Below are 23,161 nucleotides of genomic sequence, written 5' to 3' on the forward strand. Positions count from 1 at the left end.
GCCTCAAGCTTTAATTATGAGGGTGCATCATATTTGCAATGCTGCTGTTAGCCAGCTGTCCCCTATTTTTCCATCTCCGCAATGTCTTTGTCATCATACAATTTTAAAATTATGATGTTGACCTTTAAGATGTCTTTCAAGACTTATTACTACGTGTTCCTTGTTGTTCTGCCCAGTCATCCAACTATGATCTCGTGGTTCCTTCTCAGCAGGGTAAATCCCAAGTTGACTGAACCTTTAGTCAAGTGAATATGCCCCTATGTTCTGGAATATGATACACAGGCCACTGCATCTCATAGTCCTTGTCTTAGATTAGATCCCAGTTTAGGGATCATGCATTCATTATATGCATGCCTTATTTTATGGTCTTTGATTATTATTTTTAACCAGTCACATGTCTCATTAGATTCTCTATGTTGTCACCCTCCATGTTAGTTTGCTGTACATGATTCAGTGCTCCTTGTACAATTAGGACGATATTCTGGTGACACTATTCCATTTTAATAGGAAAAGTAAACATAACAGCATAAGGCCCAACCCAGTTCATCCCTTATGAGACTAATCAGAGATGCTCAGGATTAGGTCTTTAATATATACAGAACCTTCCTCCAGAAGGACCCCAAAGAAATTTAAGATACTGATACATAAAATGGATTCAGTTCACCCACTATTGAAATGCAGCCACCTGTGGAATGAATCATAGCATTTGTAGTACAGCAGAGACCACCACCACGCAGCAGGTCAGGACAAGAAGCGGATTTTTAGGATAGCTTTCCTACAATACATCTATTTTCATTTTAGAGCTATAACAAAAGGTTTGGACATGACTGGACATTTCAGCTTGGAAGACGCAGCTACCATGAAAAGTTCTTCAAATGTCAGCTTACGTAGTTTGCTTAACAGTTGTGATAGGGTCTCTTTGGCCATTGGCATGGAGGGAGATTTCTGCGTATTAAAATCCCACCTGTGTGCCAAGGGAGAAAGTCCTCATACATTAGTCTAACAAGCAACAAGGAGAGGAGATGATGTTTAAGTATTGTTTGAACAGTGACATTTGAGTATTGTGTGGCTGTGTACACCTTTACGCCGTTATTTCATGTTTGTGTATTACAGAGAGACTTATTCTCTCTTGTTCTGCGCTTTAGCCTCTCTGCTTTGGAGTATGACAGACCCACACCATTGCTGGTTTATGCTGTACTAGGAAAGGTCAGTGGATAGCACCTTGTAAAGGAGAGGAGCTCTCCCTGCTGGCCAGAAGGGGTTCCGTAAGAGGCACGATAGGGTTTCTAGTTCAGTATAGCAGGAGAAGGGTGATTCTGTTTGTCACCTGTCATCACTTGCAATTGCACATGAAAAACGGAAATCAGTTGCCACTCTGACGTAGCATGCAGGGGAAGGTGCAGAAAACTGGTGACTAATGCACGGGGAACAAAGTTTTTTGTCACGAACTGTAATCTCAGAGGTCGCCACTCCACAGTTCCTGAGATCAGTGAGTTGAATGAGCATATTGTTCTGTGAAAGGGAACACGTGTCACATAAATCTCTTTGTTAAATTCCTCAGTGCAACTCTTACATGTGCTGGGACGCAAGAATGAGTCACTTTTTTGACACAGGCTGAATTATTTCTCAGACTCTGAATAATTTCAGGAGTTATTTGTTTTAACTCCTTGGTGCCTAGCCAGTCAGGAGCAACTGTGACCCCGCAGGTGAAGAACAAGTGTGTGAACACCAAAGCATATTGCATTGGCACCATGTGGCAGGAAATGCCAACTCTTGGCCTCAAAGGGTAGCTCCATCAGTGAGATATTTAAAACCAGACATTAGTGATTATACTGGAGGGAGATGAGGTGTGTGACCTAAGGTGTAAAGGACAATTCTGAAGCAGCAGGGAGATGGCCCAAGTGGCCTGATACTGTAGATCTTTTCCATCTCCAATTTCTATGATTCGGAGTCTTGCATGTAGGATTTATAGGGGCAATTTTCTATCAAGCTACTCCACACAAAAGGGATAAGGTGATCTACAGACAGTATTATGGCATTATATGGCTGTCCCCAATCATGGAATGTTTGGACTACCCAAAGACTAGGAACTGGACAGGCAGGAGAGGTAATTACTGTGCTCTAATGTGGTTTTAGGCATGGGTCAAGCAGATGTGCGTGAAAAGATTCAGGGTCATCCCTTTGCAAATGAACAAAGACTGTTACATATATTTTCCAGTTCCCCTGTACAGGATCTCACAGAATGGGACACATTACCCTCCAAGGGACAACAGCTGAGATAGAGACAGGCTCCACACTCACCCGGCCAGGATAGCTCTGGAGGAACTTGATCTTTTCATATAGCTTGATATTATCAGCTCTCATGTTGTCCAGTTCGCTTTGGAGAGCCTGCATTGTGTGCTGCATCATGCGGTTCTCCTGCAACACACAGAACAAATGCCGCTAGCTGGAGGGCCCAGCGTTTGCAGATTCTTCGGGAAGGGAATGGGGATTTAACTTGTCCTATGGCAGAAATAAAATCCCCTCCCAACCACTGTGTACGCTGCTGGGCTGAGTCCAGCAGAGACAAAGCACAGGTACAATCAGCAAAGGGTTTGCCTCCAAGGAGGGTCCTTCCAACCACAGATCAAAATGAATTAGTGTAAACAAAAATAGGGAGAGAGAACTATTCCCACTTGGGGTTCAACGCAGTCCTAATGGACTTCAACCATAACTGACCAGAAATGCACGGCTGGGAGTGTCTTTTTACCATAATATTAATCTCTAGCTCTTATGTAGCACTTGTCATCAGTAGATCTCCAACTGTTTTACAAAGGAAGTCAGTATCATTATCCCTGTTCTACAGATGGGGAAACTGAGGCAGAGAGGGTCTGTGACTTGCCCAAGGTCACCCAGCAGACCAGTGGCAGAGACAAGGATAGAAACCAGGGCCAGCATTCCAAAGTCAGGTCTTTGTAAGTGGCCTAACATACCGCTTCTAATTCTTGGTTCCTTGTACGGAAGCGCTCCCTCTGACTGGAGATGATGGACAGCAGGGAATCCATCTGCCCCTCAGGAAGTGGAGTGCTGGGAGATGATGGAGGATAACCTAGGAAGCAGAGCTAACTGTGAGAGACCATCCTCAGTCAGCAGACATTCAAGGAAGATAAATAACTCATGGCACTTCTATGGCACCCTTCACCGGAGGGTTTAAAGGACTTCACTGATGGCTAATTAATGAAGCTGGATGGAAAAACTTAGACAAAACATTTTTCTCTCTCAGAATTTGCAAATTCACTGGTATTGAAATGTTTTGCAGAGATTGTTCAATTTCTACAAAATTCCTCTGGAAACCGTTAGGGTTCCGATAAAAACCTGCCCAGTTTCCTACCAGCTGCTCTGCCCAGGTTCCCAGCAGCCCTGCCTCTCAGGCTCCCCGGTCCTTGCCAGCTCAGGGTGCCCTGCTACTGGGAAGTGCCCCAGGCAGACCTGGAGCCAAGATTCCCAGCAGAGCTGGGTGGAGAATGGTAATTCCAATACATGGAGAATTTTGAACATTTTTTTTCATAGCAAATTGGAATGAAACCAAATTTTAAACATTAAAAATCCTCTGGGAAAGGGAATTACTGTTCGCTGTCCAGCTCTAGTAATTAATCAAAACTTAACTCTCCCCCGAGGTAGGTGTTATTATCCCTACTGTATGGAGCCAACTAATCTCTACACACCTTAGGGGGAAATTTTCCCTAAGGCAACCCCATTGGCCCTGTTAGGAGAGAGGGCATGGTCACTCGCCAGCAGCGCCTGCTTGATTCCCAGCAATCCCCGGCTGTCCTGGTCACACTCCCTATCCAGGGAATCTCCCCCACTTTCTGGGCTGCATTGACTCCCCTCCTGTGGCAGGGCAAGGGTCTCTTCAGCCCCTTCTCTGTCCCTTTCCAAAGCCTGTGAAATGGTGCCAACCACTTAATTTTTTTCACCTCAGCCCAACAAAGTGCCTCCTTTTCGTCCCTCTTCAAAAATTCATTGGTTGCTTGTTGCACTAAAACCACTGTTTATTTCCTATGCCTGGAACTGGGAACTGCATCGTGAAGCTGCACAGAACGTGCCTGGCTGTGACTGGGGTTAGAACTCGTGAGTACGTAACCCCACTGGATGGCTGTCCCCTCCAATGGCCTTGTGAATGAGGTCAGGCATCTCTAGGGTTTACACAGGACAGCAGAAGATAAATATGTTCTAGAAGGCAGCGACTCAGCTAGTCTGCACAGTGGAGCTATTCATAGCAGCAGGATGGGTGGCTTCAGGTTGTTTTTGCTTGATGGAACCGTTGCCATGATATTGTTTATCATTCTACTTAAAAACCTTTCTAAACAAAAAGGAAAGGAAATGGGTTCTTTTCCAGTGGAGCCAACAGTCATCATTTATTTGATTCATTTTCTCCTACAGCCCTTGCAGCAAACAGCAAATGTAAAGGAAACATTTAGCTCTCTGGCTCTGGGGGGGGATTCACTCTGGAATGATCAAAAGTTGAAGCACGGGGTATTTTAGTTTCGGTCTGAATTCTACGTGTATTTGAAAGGAACAGTGGAGCGGCTACAGGGGGAAGCTGATCTGCTGTATTGTCTAGGGCTGTACTTTAGGGAGAAAATATCAGCAGATGCAACAGTCAGTGACTCTGTGCAGTGAGAACCAATCAACCAACTGTTCTTGATAGCCGGGCCATGTGGTTAAACCCCTTCCCAAGACTGTTAGCATTTGCTCTTCAATAAGGCAAATCTGCTACAATAGATTAGTGACAGGGCGGGAATGAACCTCTGCATGCAGGTGTGATTTGGGAAGAGACTGTCGGGGCGCTGACACAAACTGCTGGAAGTACTGCAGCAGAGTCTCTTCTGCAGCAAGAGGATGGAGGAACTTGCTAAGAACAATGGCTAACAAGGGTTGATTTTGAGGGATGATTTCCCTGAAGTTAACAGGAGATGGAGGTGCTCAACACTCCTGAAAACCAGGCCCAGGGAGAGTTTAACAAAAGGTCTGTACCTACTTAGGAATTCATGGCTGTTATGTTGCACACCATGGCAACCTTGAGCATCAGGATAGAACTCTGATTCTTCAGCTCTGAAAGCACAGGTCCCGACCATTAAGGTAATGGAGAATCCCTACCAGCTGTCTGCTGTAGAGTGCCTCAGCAAACCTCAGCACACCCTTCAACTGGATCTCCCATAACACAGCTGCTTCCCTTGCATGGTTAACTTACTACTTACAAACATGACCCAGTTAGGTACTCAGCAAGTTCAGTGTCTGGTGTATGGATCCCGTAGATAGTATGTAAAGTTGTGATCTTCCACAGCTCCAGCGTCTGTGCTGAGCTCCCTGGAACACACAGCTCCCAAACAGCAAAGCATGAACTGGACTCAGTCCAGGCTCTTACCATAAAAGCGAGCTGTAGCTTCCTTAATGGGGTCTGGAATCATCTCTAGACTGTGAACAGCAGCACCCTGGGTGGAGAAATCAGATGTGAATAGGAACTCTTAGTGTAGGTGAGTAGCACGGTCTGAAGGTGAGGAAAGCCCACACCTGATCAGAGCAATAGTTCATCAAATGCATTCTCTTGTCCCAGCTGTGGCCCATACCAGGTTCTTTGGTGGTGGTTTTAAGATTATGCTTTCCCATATTCTGGGAACAAGGGCTACAAATTACGGCATTCCCGGGGAAGTTCATGGGCTGAACTGTGCAAATGACAATAGTCAAAGTTCTGACTTCCTGCCCCAGACACATTTTCATTGCATTGACACCGATGGCGGTACCCAATGCTTCAGTCCAGCCAGCAGCACTGAGTTTCAACCCACCTAAAAGGCCTGAATATAAATATGCAAAGATGCAGAATGCAGGCGGCTCTGAAACAGCAGAAGCCAGAAGCATTCCTGAGAGCTCAGGGAGAACTGGAGTTCGGGGTGATGAGAACGTCAGAATAGAAACGAGGAGCGCAAACGTGGCCGTAACATGTCTAGCCCAATAAGGGAGGGCCGGACAAGGAAAAAGGCACCTCTGTCCAAATCTCAAACCTGAACCTTTTCTTAATGGTAGGATAAATTTTGGTTTAAGTTCCTCCTTTCTGTTTTCCCAGCAGGCTTCCCCATCATTGCTGAAATCCATCTCAGAGTCTCAGAAGGTTTGCCAACCCCTTCAGGGTCCTAGTGGTGGCCCTCAAGTCTTGTGAGGAATGGGAACACTCTCGAGTTGGGCATAAGGAGGCAGAGATGAATTCTGGGGTCTAGGGAAAGTAAAGCAGGGAATATTTTGATAGATCAGCTAATTCAGCAGAGAGAATGAAGAACTGAGAGCCCAGCTTGGAGTAGCACAGAGGTTTTTAAGGCTCATGGGAGTGGGATGATGGAGATGATTTTGAGGGATGTACTGTATCTGGGATAGTAGAAGGGGAAGGAGAATGGGTGGAAGGCAGAGAAGTGGGGGAGAAGAAAAGGAACTGAATGCAAATAAAGCTTTTGTAATCAACAGGGCCGATGAGGGGGGAGGGGAGGAAGCCGGTACAAATTACCAGGGCCTGGCCCTTCCCCAGCCCTGGTTAGCCGGTCCGCCCTTGCTGGGTGGCCTGAAAAATTTTTTCACCGGGGCCCAAACCTGCTCTCGGCGGCACTGGTAATCGATGGGTCAGCAACTGGAAGGAAACCTTTGGAATTACCTCGGCATCAGGGCGATGCACCGAAGACATGGACTGGATAGTGCTGAGGTCATGCTCCAGGTTGGTGATGAGCTCTTTCTGATCAGCAACAGTAGAAACGGCTTCCGTGAACTGGATCTGCAGCTCAGCACAGCGTGCTGAAAAACAAAGCCCGTGAAACTAGCTGGTCAGTGTGGAGGGCCTTGACCTTAACTCCCTTTTCATCCACCCAGCTTCTCCTTTGGTCTGATGCATGCAGCATCTGCTGCTCTAGAAGAAATATGCAAATTCAGCTGCCTAACATGATGTCACAAGCCTCCTCAGGTACCAGTTTTCATCATGGGGCCATACTTTACCACATCTCACACAGCTTTTGACTGATTGCTGCAGATAGAATCATCTGTTCCTCTGAGCTGACCATCCCTGTACGTTCATTTCATTGATCTGATTTCAGATTATCTACTCCCACGTGTTGCCTGATTGATTCTCTGTCATGGTTATTTCCGAATGGTACAGAAAGTGCTGTAGCTTTCTGAATGGCTAGCACACTCCTCCACCTTTCTCATTTCAAAAAACATGCTGTGGGGAAGGAGGACGGTTTTACATCATGAGACCCAGAACACTAAATGATGCACTAACAACCCTGTTGCGTTCCTGTTGTCTTGTCCTGTTAGAATCTAAGAGGCATTTGAGGGAGGAATGCACCATACAGATCCTTGGGGTGCTAGTGCAGTGTGAATGATTGATAACAGTGCTGCTGAACAGCTATCTTCACAGGTGCCCGATGCTACCAGCCCAATCACAATCACACGCTGGGCACAACGAACTGGGGCAACGTGGCCTTGTTTTAGTCTTGCACAGTGGCCATCCGAGTTCAGTTATGAATGGCCAGGGCTATAAAAGCGATTTAGCCTAAGAGCTGCGCAACATCCCATTTGCGAGAGCCAGGACTTGTGCATTATATCTGGGGCTCTGGAACTCAATATCAGTGAAAAAATAAACTTCCTGCATGCGCTCAGTACTGTCAGTATTGCTCAAGTAGCTTATTCCACTGGCAAAACACACGAAGGGCTTAATTTAGTCTGAGTAGAGAGGCTCCTGCACTATAATGCATGGATCTAGATCAAAACTTCCGCATCGTTCAGGAGAGTTTGGATGTGGTGTTCTGGTTCAGATCCATCCCTATTATGCTTCTAAGATGAAAATGTTTTTGAGATTCCTGAGCAAAAGGAACAAAATCACCCACACGCAGTTCTGAAAGTGAGGCTGTGAAAATGGCAGAGTGGTGCTTCACGTTTTTGATCACTTGGTGTTTCCAGATCAAATGCGCCCAGTTCACAAGTAACAAGAAAACTTAGCAAGGGATCTGAGAGTCAGCCTAGGTTCTTTCTTATTGACTGTAACCAGTTAAAGGAGCTGCAGGTTAAATGGTTGCCCTGTGTCAGGCCTGGAAAACAACACTGTCTACAGGGGGTTTCCACAGCTGTCACCGATTGGAACTTGCCAACCAATTCTGCTGATGCACAAGAAGCTCCCCCTTTCTGAGCTGGGCTGGCTCTGCAGGACTGCCAGGAATAAGCAGCAGCAAAAGCTTATTTTTGTCCCTATTGTTGACCAAGCAGATCTGACTGATTTACTTACTGGCTTTGTGTGAGTCAATAGCAGAGGCAATAGGTAAGCACGTGCCAATTTTAAAATAACGTTTCAGAATAAAATCACACCTTAAAACATGGCAAGCATTTTTCTATGCAAGAAACAATCTCTAGATGACTAAAACTAGGAACTTAGAATGAAAGTCCCCATTCATCACTAATGTCACAGCTATACACACACAGAATATCATTAAACCAATGTGTCGTGAACTTACTAAGAAAGAATTAGGGCCCGCTATACTACAAATGAATTTCTCTTTTGATATGATCATGTACCTACTAGTTACGGACTCCACCTGTATCTCTTGGTATTAGGAAAAATCCAGCTCTCCATCTGTTTAAGCTTAGTAAAAAATAATATACTAGAGGTATAGAATCATAGAAGATTAGGGTTGGAAGATCAGGAGGTCATCTAATCCAACTCCCTGCTCAAAGCAGGACCAACACCAACTAAATCATCCCAGCCAGAGATTTGTCAAGCTGGGCCTTAAAAACCTCTAAGGATGGAGATTCCACCACCTCTCTAGGTAACCCATTCCAGTGCTTCACCACCCTCCTAGTGAAATAGTTTTTCCTAATATCCAACCTAGACCTCCCCCACTGCAACTTGAGACCATTGCTCCTTGTTCTGTCATCTGCCACCACTGAGAACAGTCTAGATCCATCCTCTTTGGAACCCCGCTTCAGGTAGTTGAAGGCAGCTATCAAATCCCCCCTCATTCTTCTCTTCTGCAGACTAAATAAACCCAGTTCCCTCAGCCTCTCCTCATAAGTCATGTGCCCCAGCCCCCTGATCATTTTCGTTGCCCTTCGTTGGACTCTCTCCAATTTGTCCACATCCTTTCTGTAGTGGGGGGCCCACAACTGGATGCAGTACTCCAGATGTAGCCTCACCAGTGCTGAATAGAGGGGAATAATCACTTCCCTCGAGCTGCTGGCAATGCTCCTACTAATGCAACCCAATATGCTGTTAGCCTTCTTGGCGCCAAGGGCACACTGCTGACTCATATCCAGCTTCTCATCCACTGTATCCAGCTCCTTTTCTGCAGAACTGCTGCTTAGCCAGTCGGTCCCCAGCCTGTAGCAGTGCATGGGATTCTTCCGTCCTAAGTGCAGGACTCTGCACTTGTCCTTGCTGAACCTCATCAGATTTCTTTTGGCCCAATCCTCCAATTTGTCTAGGTCACTCTGGATCCCATACCTACCCTCCAGCATATCTACCTCTTCCCCCCCCCCAGTTTAGTGTCATCTGTGAACTTGATGAGGGTGCAATTAATCTCATCATCCAGATCATTAATAAAGATGTTGAACAAAACCGTCCCCAGGACCGACCCCCGGGGCACTCCGCTTGATACCAGCTGCCAACTAGACGTTGAGCCGTTGATCACTACCCGTTGAGCCTAACAATCTAGCCAGTTTTCTATCCACCTTATCGTCTATTCATCCAATCCATACTTTTTAAACATTCTGGCAAGAATACTGTGGGAGACCGTATCAAAAGCTTTACTAAAGTATATAGATTTGAATCCTGCAGTTTTCATACAGGCAAAACTTTCATTAGCCTCCGTGAAGACTATAGGATCAAGCCCACAGGATATGAATTTTCAGGTGGGTGAAAACTTAGTTAACAGCTGGTAGAGTCCCTCACTGATGATGCACCTAGTAATTAGTTTCTCATCTCCTGTTTCCTTCTTTTAAAAAAAACAACTAACTATTAACAAACTAAAACTTAAATGTCACTAATTTAATTCTAACTATTCCTAATTATTTTTCCTACGTTCTCGTTGACACCACTACAGAGCACCGTCTCAGGCCGAGGACAGTTGAGAAGGAATTGAGGGCATCGGGTCTTGCGCGCGTTAGATGAGGCACCAATGACGCTGCGAGATGCTCACTGCATGCATGACCCAGACAGACACTGCTACCGAAAATCTCTGATCAAAGGCACCGGGACACACCGACAGCTGAAGTGGCGCCCCCACAGGGACACATATCTCGAAGAATCTCAGTAACTGCATAGGGTGAGTAACCGTCTGTTGCCTGAATTCCAAGCAGCTGGGAGGCAAAATGCTCATTTATCAGAAGTTGGATAGTAAGAGATGCTCAGATTCCATGTGAAGAAGCTGTGCGTGGAAAGCCAGGGCAGACTCTTACAGGTCCTTAAACACCTCTTTGAAGTCATCCCGGTGTCATTTTGAGCAGGGCCGGCTCTAGGATTTTTGCCGCCCCAAGCAAAAAAATTTTTGGCCGCCCCCCCTTTTTTTCCCATGCCCCCCGGCCCCTCACCAACTCCACCCCTTCTGAACGCCTTCCCCAAATCCCCAGCCCCGCCTCCTCCCCCGGGCGTGCAGCATTTCCCTCCCCATTGCTTCCTGGGGGCCCCCACGACCTCCCACCCTAGCTCACCTCCGCTCCGCCTGCTCCCCCCGGTGTGCCGCCGCTCCGCTTCTCACCACTCTCTCTCAGGCAAGGGAGGGCGGAGAAGCGGAGCAGCGGCGCATTCAGGGGAGCAGGCGGAGCAGAGGTGAGCTGGGGGGGGCGCGCAGGAAGTAACGGGGGATAGAGGAACCACTCCCAGCTCCAGCTCACCTCCGCTCCACCACTGCCGCCTCCCCCAAGAGTCTGCCGCTGGGCTTCTCCTCCCTCCCTCCCAGCCTTGCTGCATGAAACAAGCCTGGGAGGGAGGGGGGAGAAGCGCTGCAGCGGCGCTAGGGTGGGGGGGCCACAGGAAGTAAGGAGGGGTAGAGGAACCATTCCCCACTCCAGCTCACCTCCACTCCACCGCCGCCGCCTCCCCCGAGCGCCTGCCGCTCGGCTTCTCCTCCCTCCCAGACTTGCTGCTGCACAACAGCTGTTTTGCGCACAAGCAGCCTGGGAAGGAGGGGGGAGAAGAGAAGTGGTGGCTGGGCGCTCAGGGGAGCCGGCGGAGGTGAGCTGGGGCGGCAAGTGGGGGCGGTGGGGGCACTTTTCCCCATGCCCCAGAGTCGGCACCTCTGATGGCCGGCGCCAGAATGCCGCCTCTAGAAATGTGCCGCCCCAAGCACCTGCTTGTTTTGCTGGTGCCTGGAGCTGCCCCTGGTTTTGAGTCATGCAAAGTGTTTACAGCAAAAGCCCAAATCACATGCAAACCTCCGCTGGTCTGGAGCTTTACTACAAACCTGAAAGTCTGGCTATGGTTTGTGACCCTCTAGCTTGAGTCTGGGCTGATGCAGATTCCCCCTTGAAACCATGCAGGGTGTGTGCTTTTGACATAAAACCAGGTGAAATCTGGCGGGTTTGACTGTGCCTTGCAGTGAGATTCTGAGCTTGTTAGAATCTGCAACTTATGAAAGTTCAAACTTGCTAGTGCCACACTATTCCCGCAAAGCCCTGTGATCCAAAATTGCAGAATTTCCTGTACTCCTACTGTTTACCAATCATCATGGCCTGGGTTTTTTTTTTTTAAACCTGCAATTCAAAGATAATTTATCAGCATAGACAAAGAGGGCAAAAGATTAGAGCACAGCACTGGGAATCAGGAGACCTGGCTCCTAGCCTCAGATCTGAAACTAATTCACTTCCTGGGCTCAGGAGTCCCTTTCCTTTTCTGTGTGGCTGCATTCCCCATTTGTGAAATGCCAACAGCGCTTTCCCTACCTTCCAGAGGTATTGTGAGGAGGGATGGTTTGTGAATCAGAGAGATCATTTAACACAAGGTGCTATATTAGTGCCAACTCTTATTATTGACCGTCTCAAACTCTACTTACACAGCAGGTAACCACATAAGGTCAGAGCAAGTTTATAGGGAAAAATAGATAGATATGGCAGGCACAATCCAGTTATTTATTTTTGCTGCATATATGTTCAAAATCCATTACACAACACTTCACAGTTTTGGGGCAGGAGGGCTGGGGCTGAGAACTCTTATATAGAAAGATACAGTATAAATGATCAGCAAACAGCAGTATCTGGACAGTTGTAATAGAACTACAGTACCCTTAGAGGGTGCTGTTTCTTAAGAAATGTGAGAGGGTTACTCTATGCTCTTGCACTTGGGAGAACCTGTGAATTCACTATATTCAAAGGAATATTTCCAGATACAAAATATTTGGAAATAACAAAGCCTCTTCCCTAAAAAAAAATAGGGCCCAATTGTGCAGTATGCACAGCATCATTTAATGTCCACTGGTCCCAATCCTGTACCCACAGATGTCAGTGGCAAAGCAGCCATTAACCCCAGCAGGACCAGGCCTGGCCCCACTGGTATGAGTGCAGGTGGAAAGCACTCTGCACCTTTCAAGATTGCCATGTAGAGGAAGGCAAGTCCAGGGAAAGGGAAATGTTTCCTTTAATCTTAATCCTGTGCCCGGGGAAATGTAGCACTCATAAAGCAACCGATCATAGCACTGGCTAGAGAGGGTGGTGGAGGGAAGAGGAGCACAGAGATCTGGAAGTTTGCTAGAGGTTTCACTGGGTACTGTGCGCTTGCAGCCTCCTGGGGAAAAGTGTCAGAAAGGGACTACAAAGTTTTGCTAAGCCTGTCATGGAATGAAGGGAGATGGCCATGGAGGGCTCAGAAATGGGTCCTCAAATGGGGATGGGTCAAATAACTAGCTAAATATCTAGGTGCCAGTTGAACCTTGGATTTGCCAACTGTTAATTCATACTCAAGAACTAAATTAGTTTAATACATTTGAGGAATCTTGACTTGGACACATTCAGCGGCGCTATAAAAGCATCAGAGTAAGAGAGATGAGAAACGAATCAACATTATTTTGCACTTGTACAGCATCTTTTATTGGGGGATCTCAAAGCGTTTTACCAAGGTGGGTCAGTATCATTATCGCCATTTTACGGATGGGAAAATGGAAGCACAACAGTGCCCAATGTAACACAGTGAATCAGCAGCAGAACTAGAAACAGATGCCAGATCTACTAACTCCCACTTTCCTGTTCTGATCACAAGGCAACATTGCCTGCCCAAGTAGAAGAAATTCAAAACATCCTTTTGTTCATTTTCCAGTGGCTCAGTGAACACCTGTCAGTATATACAAATACATGCCTCAAAGTTTACATGCAAAGGAAACATTTGGGGTCTTATTTTTGGGGGTAGTGGGATTTTTTGATGTACAAAAGAGCCCTGAAAAGATATTTTTTCCCTCTGCTTTTTTCCAAAGCTTAGAAACATCAAGAATATTGAATTTTTGACTTCCATGTTCTTAGGCAGACCAGAGGACTGGAATGGAAGCTCTCTCAATCCTTATAGGAACTTTCCTTCTAAATATTCTTCAGGTGCTTGAGTTAAATGGTTAGTTTGTTTTTTAATAGGAAAGTACCCACCCCGCCCTCAACTGGCTGAATTTTAAATGGAGTAAAAAAAAGGGTTCTCTCAATTGCTCAGGTTTCACTCCTTGGTACTGGCCATGTCATAATACTACTGATTCTCCAGTCATCCACAGAGTGTCTTCCAGGAAAACAGAGTAGACACAGCTTGAGTTTCTAATGTAAAAGACAATGAAAATTAGAACAATCCACCCTTCCTCTTGATATGCCTCTTTTCAGGCCTTGATTATCATCGCTAAAAAGAAAAAAGGGGCACAACCCCCCTTTTTGTTTCTATGCAGATCTTTAACTTCACCCAGTACATAGAATAACCGGCATTAGTGGGTTAGAATGCCTACGTCTTAAGCTTTCAGCTAGAACAAAAGAATATCAGTGTTTTATTTTCGGTATGTTGCCACATTTAACAGAACTCACTGTAACCCTTCAGACTTTCAAATGCATTGAACCAGTTTAAGGTAAGTGAGCTTTCATTGACTGTTCAACTTCCAGTGAACATACTGCAAGAGATAATGGCACCAATAAATTAAAGTCCTGGGAAAACTAGAATTCTCAACTGTACTGTTCATTCTCAAAGTTGGTGGCCTCTAGCATACTTGACAGGTACAACCAGGGCCGGCTCCAGGCACCGGCCCAGCAACCAGCTGCTTGGGGCAGCCAACAGTGAGGGGCGGCACGTCCGGGTCTTCGGTGGCAAGTCCCTCACTCCCTCTCGGAGCAAAGGACCAGCCGCTGAATTGCCACTGAAGCGATGACGATAGAGCTGCAGATCATGACTTTTTTTTTTTTTTTGGCTGCTTGGGGCGGTCCTGGGTACAACTCAGTCTGAATTACTAGGGCTCTCAGTGCTTCCAGCACTTTGTCAAGGGTGGTGATGAACTGAAACAACCGGACAATCTTATGCACTCAACCAGCAACATGAACAAAGTATCAACACCTCCTGAAACCTGTCACTCCGTATGTTAGTGCTGTCTGGAGCGAGAATGGTCCTTTTACCTGTCAACTCAGCCTGACAAGGATAAAATATTATGCAGTTGGAAATAGAATATTACTGAAAAATCTTGTACTTTCCTGGGAGTATTTGAAGAGGAAACAGAGAGATTTGGAGCTGTTATTGTTTATGAGACGCTAGCTTGAGACGGAGGCATATCATCAGATTCTAGACCGACTGGGTGAGGCTGAAAGTCTGAATCTTTGATTTCCAGATCCACCAGCCTTACACTCCATTTGCACCATTACAATGGCTGTTAGAGGTTAGGGAAAATTCTGGCTCAAAGCCTTCAACTTTCTTCTGCCTTGTTGATTGTGCCATACTTACTTTAAAAAAAAGATTACAAATTTACACAATGGCTTTGAAATAAAAACTAACAAGAGACTGACTGAAACGAGTTCTGCAGATTTCAAGGATCCTGAGCATTGGTGTGTATGAAATCCTAATAAGAATTTTGCTGGCTGTGCCCATCTCTAAAGGTAACGTTTGAGCCTCTGCCTAAATCTAGCAATTTCAACAAAACAGTTTTGAATGTATCATGGCAAGATTTTACTAGCAGAGCTGGAAATCATACTAAAGTTCTCAAAGACAGACATCTTGCATAACTGCAACAGAAGGATCTTGCCATATGCTTCTTTTCTCATTTGATTTAAGCTATTCTGCTGTGTACATAATATGAAAACTGAGGAGCAACAAGGGCCCCTACCTAAACTGTTCACAATACTGGCAGCATTCATGAGATAAGCCAGTGGTACCATTGCCAAGACAAATCCTGTTTGCTTCTCTTTTCTAATTCCAACAGCACTGTGTTAGAATTCTACGCCATCAGGGAGGTGGGGAGGTAATTTAATTTGTTTGACTTTCTGTCATGTGTGGCACTGGGATTCCTCTAACTAGTGCACCAGCCAGGGGCTGGGGTTTGACATTTGTACAATGCTGGAGTTCTGATCCACTGCAAAACCATCTTTAACATCCTTTGTTGCCGGAGAAGGCTGACAGGAATATGAACCTGGCAAAGAATATCCTCTCAGGCATATGAGCGCTCAGCATTGTGTATCCTGAAACAGGCGTTTCTATACAAGCTGGCACAAGCCCAGCAAGATTCCCAGGCTGCAGAGTGATGCATGCCCATGTGTGAGATTAGAAATGAGCCCTAAACCCTTGCAAGATAACTAGTTTAAGGCGATCTCAGTTGTAGTTGAGATATATTGCCACTATTGATTCTAACTGGGCTCTAAACGCTATCCTCCATGTATGTCTTTTGTTCTATTAAACCTGAGTCTTGTCACCTGGATTTTAGCAAAACCACCACTGCCACAGAAATAAGGGCTAAATTGGGGCTCCCATCTGGTAAATGAATTTTTCTATTGGGTAATTGACTATGGGTTGATGTTTACAAGAGTCCCTGGAGGTCAAGAAGCAATTTAAATGACACACTTCAGTCAGATGAGAACTGGCAGGCGTGTCAAATGTCAATCCGCTTCCCTAGCGTGCAGTCCCCTCTGACTTGAAAAGAGCTAGTTGGGGAATGCTGAGGCTTGGTGAGCATGTTTCAGGTGGTGGTGGAGATGGCCCAGTTGGAGAATTGGGTCACAGAAGTTAGTGATGGAAAACCCTTCTTACATAATCAAACAGCTTGCATGAGGATAAAAGGTCAGAAGCCATTACTGTTAGGAGCTTAGTGAAAACACGAAAGGCTGAGGGAAGCGCCTTCATATCACTCACTCTCTCTCTCTCTCACACAAAATTGAAAATCAGAATCCAGCATTTGAAAAAGAAAATAACTAAGGGACAAGTGGCCATGTACAAATATGCCTCCTAGAAATTGAGGGCACAAAGAATCTTCCTGATTTAGGAAAGGAAAGGTGTCGAATCATAATGAACAAAAGCCTCTGTCACCTTGATTTCTTTGGTACGAGATCTTAGAAGCATTTCTCAACTTATGGACTGATCCAACTTCTATTGACAACAACAATGGGAGTTGGAGCAAGTCTCTTGTAAGGACTGATCATTTAGGAAGACGACACTTATGATAGGGATTATTGAAAAGGATCATGTGATGCCCAGAAGGGCTGACCTGGTAGAGTGGAGTGAATAAAGGCATCTCCTGACCAGAGAGTATTGAAAAGGAAAAGGCTAGCGCTGAGTGATCTTTAGTGATTCATCCACACTACTGTCTGATGGACAGCATCATAGGCGAAGGCATCTGCAGGCCCGTGGGTCTTAAAAGGGTTTTGCTGTCCACTTGAAAAGATTAGGGCTGACCACATTGACATCCAAAGGAAGAGAACAAAGATGGTACAAAAAGGTTGATTGTAATAGCTTTAGCCAATCATGAATGTTCTGGCTAAGTTTGATAGCAACTTGCACTGAATTATTTGCCCATCCTTTTCATCTGTGAGAGTATCATCAGTTTGAGAATTGAACAGTTTTTCTCCTTAAACTGAAGGCTAAAATTCTTGTCTTTAATATCAAGAAAAAAAATATTGACAGCTAGAGCCTTGGATGGCACTTCAACCATGACAGTTAAGAGTCCAGCAGATGTACACACATGAGAAGCATGTTCATAATAAAGAAGCCCTGACAGTTCTCAGTCATGGAAATAATTCTAGTGACTGGACTCTTGACAAATCATGTGCAGCATCTGTTTTCACAGATGGAGGAAACTGAGATGCAACAGCAATTTAGTTTGAGATTATATGGCCTGACAAATGAGAGGCAAACTTTATGATTCCACTAGTTGATAGCTTGTTTTCTAAATGTCCTGGACACCCTGGATTTAGATAACTCTGCAGAGAACAAGAACAGCAGTGATTTGGCAAGCTAGAAGAGACTTAAAAAAACAACAACAAAGAACTATATCCTCTTAGAAGTGTACAGACAGAATGGAAGTGTATTGAAACACAGATGGATTGGAGGTGCTAAGATTACTTTATTGACTGGAAGGAAGATTTTTTACAGCTATTACGATTTGCAGTGCCACTCGCTGATAGGTCAGAACTATCCCAATTTGAAGGATGGAGAAACTGAGACATGGAGTCTGTGATTTACCCAAGATCAAAGCTAGTCTGTGACAGGGCCAGGGATGGAACCCAGGCACTGAAGCAGCAAGTCAGGACACCTTCTAGTACCTCAACTTTCTTAGCTTATTGATCTTTTCTTTTTTCTCTCCCCCTAGTTAGGACTGATTTGTTGTGAATAGTTATTTAGAAGCAGTGAAGTTGAAATGTGTATTTTTCTACATAGGGAAGTAAATTCTAATCTCTTTTGGAATATCTGTTCCAAGAGCTGCCTTTGCAACCCAATGAGGTTAATCTCCTGCTGCAATGGTAGAGCCCGAAAAGAAAATCACATTTACATATTGCTTTTTGTGGAGGCAAGATATTGATGTCTGACCTCCCTAATCAACACCTCAGATGCTTTGGTGAAGGGCACTTGGCCCAATAGATGTCCCCTGTCTGAAATTCACTGCTTGGCTCCACAAAGATTAGGAGTCATAGCTCTAATCCTTGTTGATGGGAGAGCTTCCAAATTGGCATATCGGTTAGAGCTAGTTTCAGGCTCTTTGTTGAGTTGGGGTACATCAATGCATTTTGAGGAGGTCTGGAAAGTTCTCTCAGCATTCAGCAAATGGAAGAAAGAAAGGGAGAGATGGCACCCTCATCCCCCAGAGCCCTGCTCCTCTTCTAAAAGATACAGAGATCATGGGATGCCCCTACATCTGAGAGGTAACTATTTAGTGCAGGAAGTTCAGTGTTTGGGTCAGCAGTCTTAGAGACATGACTGGGGTGCTGATAATGCTGTAGTCTCCTTTTTCTGCCTTGCAACAGCTCCAGTGAGATCAGTCTTTTGTGCCTATCAAAGCACCTGTTAGTACCTGCCTCACTGAAGTTTAAATTATTCCATTAGTAAAGGACATTCCTGTTGAAGAGGTTGTAGAGGTCAGAATCCAAAACAACTTGTATCCTCCAATAGAAGATGATATAGGAGAAGCAGCAGCATCACTCCTGCCAACATGGTCTCATCAGGAGTGTAAAGATATTTGACTTTGAAAAAATAATCAATTCTTTGAGGAGGGGCCACATATTATCACTCTGCTTTCCACAGAGTTGGTGAAATGAAGGCTGGTATCTTCCTTAAAGTACTTAGCCATGCCTCACAGCCTTCATTAACAAATACAGCACCTCTGCATGAATGACTGTTCAAGGTATCAGACAAACTGAACCTTGTCTTGAGCAGTGAAAAGTTCGAACATCCAAACTCCTCTTCTTTAATAGTGTCTGAAGGAGGCATGGCCAGTCAGCTCTTAGATCACCACCCTAGGCGACAAAGATGCCCAGGAGATAGAGCTATTCCGGAAGTCAGATTAGTCAGCCACTTTACAGATGAGTAACAATCAAGCTGTGTTTATTTATTACATCTGTACCTGCAGGGGCGGCTCTAGACATTTCGCCGCCCCAAGCATGGCATCATGCCGCGGGGGGCGCTCTGACAGTCGCTGGTCCCGCGGCTCCAGTGGACCTCCTGCAGGCGTGCCTGCGGGAGGTCCACCGGAGCCGCGGGACCAGAGGACCCTCCGCAGGCATGCTGCCGAAGGCTGCCTGCCTGCCGCCCTCCCGGTAACCGGCAGAGCGCCCCCCGCAGCATGCTGTCCCAAGCACGCGCTTGGCGTGCTGGGGCCTGGAGCCGCCCCTGTGTACCTGGCACAAGACCATTCCTAGAGTATCTCACCTTCTTCAGGAGTTTAAAAAGGGTGCAAAAAAAGATAGCAGCGGAGGATCAGAAAGCTGTGAACAGCATTCTCTAAAAGCTTCCTGTAATGCTCAGGCACATCTGCCCAATCTGTAGCCACAGCTGTGACCATTAGAAAAGTCTCCTGGCTGAAGTGCACTGGTGTCTCTGCAGACATTCAGAATACAGCATAAAACTTTCCAAAGGGTTCTGGTTCAGCGCACAGGTGCACCCCAAGAGAGAAAACTGATTAGGGCAACACTCGAAGAACTCTGGAATCAGCTAGCATTTGACACACTTCATGCCTTTCCCACTGGAACCCATAAAAATTGTGTGTGTGTTGGGGAGAGGGGGGGAAAGGAGAAAGGAGCCCAGAGATAGCCAATGGTAACATCTGCTGACATATTTATGCACCAAGGAAAGACCTCTCATCTTCAAACCAGGGATGTCTGATTCTTCTGCCCCAGATGAGTAAGCAAATTAATTCTAATCTAAGACCTGGTTTACACTGGGGGGACGAGGGGGGAAAATCGATCTAAGATACGCAACTTCAGCTACGAGAATAGCGTAGCTGAAGTCAACGTATCTTAGATCAACTTACCTCCCGTACTCATGGCGCAGGATCGACGGCCGCAGCTCCCCCGTCGACTCCACTTCCGCCTCTCGCCCTGGTGGAGTTCTGGAGTCGACGGCAGAGTGTTCGAGGATCGATCGCTACCCGCCGATCCGGTGGGTAGTGTGGACGTACCCTAAGTGAATAAAAGGACCAATCTGGAAGAGTAAATTCTTGTCTCTATTTCCTTTTATTTCAGAGACATACTAGAAGATGAATTTTCTTAAATCACTTGGATCAGAAAAGACAGAGGTCCATGGCTATTTTAAGATGGAATGGCTTTCCTATGTACATTACTATGTCTCTAGAACTTTAAAGTGGGAGAATGGGCCAGGTATTTCACGCCTTACAGTCTCAGAATGAAAGAATAGCCTATTGAGAACAATTATCAGCTCTATGCACAAAAGCAAAGAAATGTGGAGAGCTCATAGATGCTCTTCCCTTTCTGTCTCTCACACCAATATCAGGTCATAGAAGTGGAATATGACAATATTAATGTCCCTGTCATTGTTCACTGGAACAAGAGGCTGCTTTGCGGCATCTGAGACCAACTGCCCCATTGCCTTTTGCCTGAAAAGTTCAAGGTACATTTAGGACAGCTTCTGCCCTTCCTGTCCAACTTGCAATAAACCATTAGTTATTTTCTCATTTGTACTATACTGGAAATGAAAGTTAAAAGGTCACTTGCACTGTTAATAAAAACAATGCAAACCAGTGGCAAGAGAAAAAAAGAATCGTGGCTGGTGATCTGATCTGATATTCAGTAGCATCTGCCTGTTTGACTAGCTAGAAAAGATTATCACACCAATCTAGATTAGCAGGATTATAGGAAGGAAATAACTTTTTATCTTGGCTAAAAAACACACTCATTACAATAAATTAACATCCTTTATACAGTCTCTCTTACAGCCGGTTTCTTGTCAATGAGTCTGAAATATCTCCAAGGTAGCCATTGCAAAATGAGAGCCAACTAATCAAGTAAGCTACCCAAATTCACTATGACAATAGCTTAAATTATACCTACTCTGTGCACAGCACTCTAAGGCTTATGTAATGGAAAGGAACCAACAAGACAGGGAGCCAAATTTACACAATTAGCACAGCTCCATTGACTTAAATAGAACTATGCTTATTTATGCTGAAAAACTGGCCTGATGTATGTTGAATTCAAAAGATTTAAAAAACAAAAACACATGTTGGTATTGAAGTACTGCAGCACTGACCACAAGTACAGTACAGGAAGGAGATTTCATAAACATTTGAGAGGGGCTCACATCTGCACTGGCTGTCATTAAAAAGTCAACATTTACCTACAGATTCCACAGTTACTGGTTGTTTCCTTTTCCAACTATAAGGGGAAATGCTGGTATCAGATTTCAGTGTGGTAGCCATGTTAGTCTGTGTCAGCAAAAACAACGAGGAGACCTTGTGGCACCTTAGAGACTAACCAACCAATTTATTTGGGCATAAGCTTTCGTGGGCTAGAACTCACTTCACTGGATGCATGGAGTGAAAATTACAGTAAGCAGGTACAAATATACAGCACATGAAAAGATGGGAGTTGCCTTACCAAGTGGGGGGTCAGTGCTAACGAGGCCAATTCAATTAGGGTGGGTGCGGTCCATTCCCAACAGTTGACAAGAGGTGAATATTAACAGAGGGAAAATTACTTTTTGTAGTGCTAACGAGGCCAATTCAATCATGGTGGATGTGGCCCATTCCCAACAGTTGACAAGAAGGTGAGAGTATCAACAGAGAGTATCAACAGAGGGAAAATTAATTCTGTCTGTTGATATTCACCCCTCCCTGTCAACTGTTGGGAATGGGCCACATCCACCATGATTGAATTGGCCTCGTTAGCACAACAAAAAGTAATTTTCCCTCTGTTAATATTCACCTCTTGTCAACTGTTGGGAATGGACCGCATCCACCCTAATTGAATTGGCCTCGTTAGCACTGACCCCCCACTTGGTAAGGCAACTCCCATCTTCTCATGTGCTTTATATTATACCTGCTTACTGTGATTTTCACTCCATGCATCTGATGAAGTAGGCTATAACCCATGAAAGCTTATGCCCAAATAAATGTGTTAGTCTCTAAGGTGCCACAAGGACTCGTCGTTGTTTTTGCTGATATCAGAGACACTGTGTCGTAAAGAAAAGACTGTTACCTTTTCCATAACTGGTGTTCAAGTTGCGTTGCTCATATCTATTCCACAATAGGTGTGTATGCTCGCCACGTGCACAGGTGTGGAAGTTTTTCCCCTAGCAGAACCTGTAGGGGAGCACCCCCTCGGTTCCTCCTTGCCAGACAACTCTGTGAGAGGGAAAGGAGGGCAGGATGTGGAATAGACATGAGCAACACATCTCGAAGAACACCAGTTACGGAAAAGGTAACTGTCTTTTCTTCTTCGAGTGATTGCTCATGTGTATCCCACAATAGGTGATTCCAAGCTATATCTGTTGGAGGTGGGAAGGAGTTCACAACCTCTCGGGACGGAGAACTGCCCTGCCAAACCCGGCATCCTCCCTGGTCTGAGAGAGAATCCCACAATGTGAGGTGAACGTGTGAACTGAAGACCACGTGGCAGCCCTACAAATGTCCCGAATGGGGACATGGGCCAAAAAGGCAGGCGACGAGGCCTGCACCCGAGTTGAGTGCGCCTTCACAATCTGTGGCGGAGGGATTCCCGCCAGGTCATAACAGGTACGGATGCACGAGGTGATCCAGTTGGAGAGCCACTGAGTGGAGATCGGCCGACCTTTCATGCGCTCGGCTGAGGCAATGAACAGTTGCGAGGACTTTCTGAACAGCTTAGTCCACTCCAGGTAAAAAGCCAGAGCCTGTCTCATGTCCAGCGTGTGGAGGTGGCGCTCCACACTGGACGCGTGGGGCTTGGGGCAGAGGACCGGCAGAAAAATGTCCTGACCCATGTGATAGGCAGAGACCACCTTCGGGAGGAATGAAGGGTGTGGGGGAGCTGGACCTTATCTTTATGAAACACCATGTACGGGGGGCTCAGCAGTCAGGGCCCTGAGTTCCGAGACCCGCCTAGGCAACATGATCGCAACCAGGAAGGCCACCTTCCACCAGAGGTGTGACCAGAAGCACATGGCTAGCAGCTCAAATGGGGGCCCGTGAGATGGGCCAACACCAGGTTTAGGTCCCACTGGAGGCCTAACATACGGGAAGAGACA

The 23,161-nt window shown here is 45.8% G+C and overlaps 1 protein-coding gene and 1 long non-coding RNA gene across 5 annotated transcripts in view; one reads left to right on the forward strand and one right to left on the reverse strand.

The window, feature by feature from the left end:
* Nucleotides 1–10,324, forward strand: part of LOC123352896 — a 90,002-nt gene extending 79,678 nt beyond the window's left edge. For both annotated transcript variants that reach the window (XR_006574315.1, XR_006574314.1), the window contains exon 5: nucleotides 10,110–10,324. This is a non-coding gene — a long non-coding RNA (uncharacterized LOC123352896). The remainder of the gene's footprint in view (nucleotides 1–10,109) is intronic.
* The window catches only part of CUX1 (cut like homeobox 1), a 417,182-nt gene that overhangs the window by 25,422 nt on the left and 368,599 nt on the right, over nucleotides 1–23,161 (reverse strand). For all 3 annotated transcript variants that reach the window (XM_044993433.1, XM_044993434.1, XM_044993432.1), the window contains 4 exons: nucleotides 6,680–6,816; nucleotides 5,408–5,474; nucleotides 2,973–3,088; nucleotides 2,302–2,418 (listed from right to left, as the gene is read on the reverse strand). In XM_044993433.1, the coding sequence (XP_044849368.1) occupies nucleotides 2,302–2,418; nucleotides 2,973–3,088; nucleotides 5,408–5,474; nucleotides 6,680–6,816 (437 nt within the window). The remainder of the gene's footprint in view (nucleotides 1–2,301; nucleotides 2,419–2,972; nucleotides 3,089–5,407; nucleotides 5,475–6,679; nucleotides 6,817–23,161) is intronic.

Source organism: Mauremys mutica, chromosome 19 (genome assembly GCF_020497125.1).
Source record: "Mauremys mutica isolate MM-2020 ecotype Southern chromosome 19, ASM2049712v1, whole genome shotgun sequence".
In the NCBI taxonomy this organism is placed as follows: Eukaryota; Metazoa; Chordata; order Testudines; family Geoemydidae; genus Mauremys; species Mauremys mutica.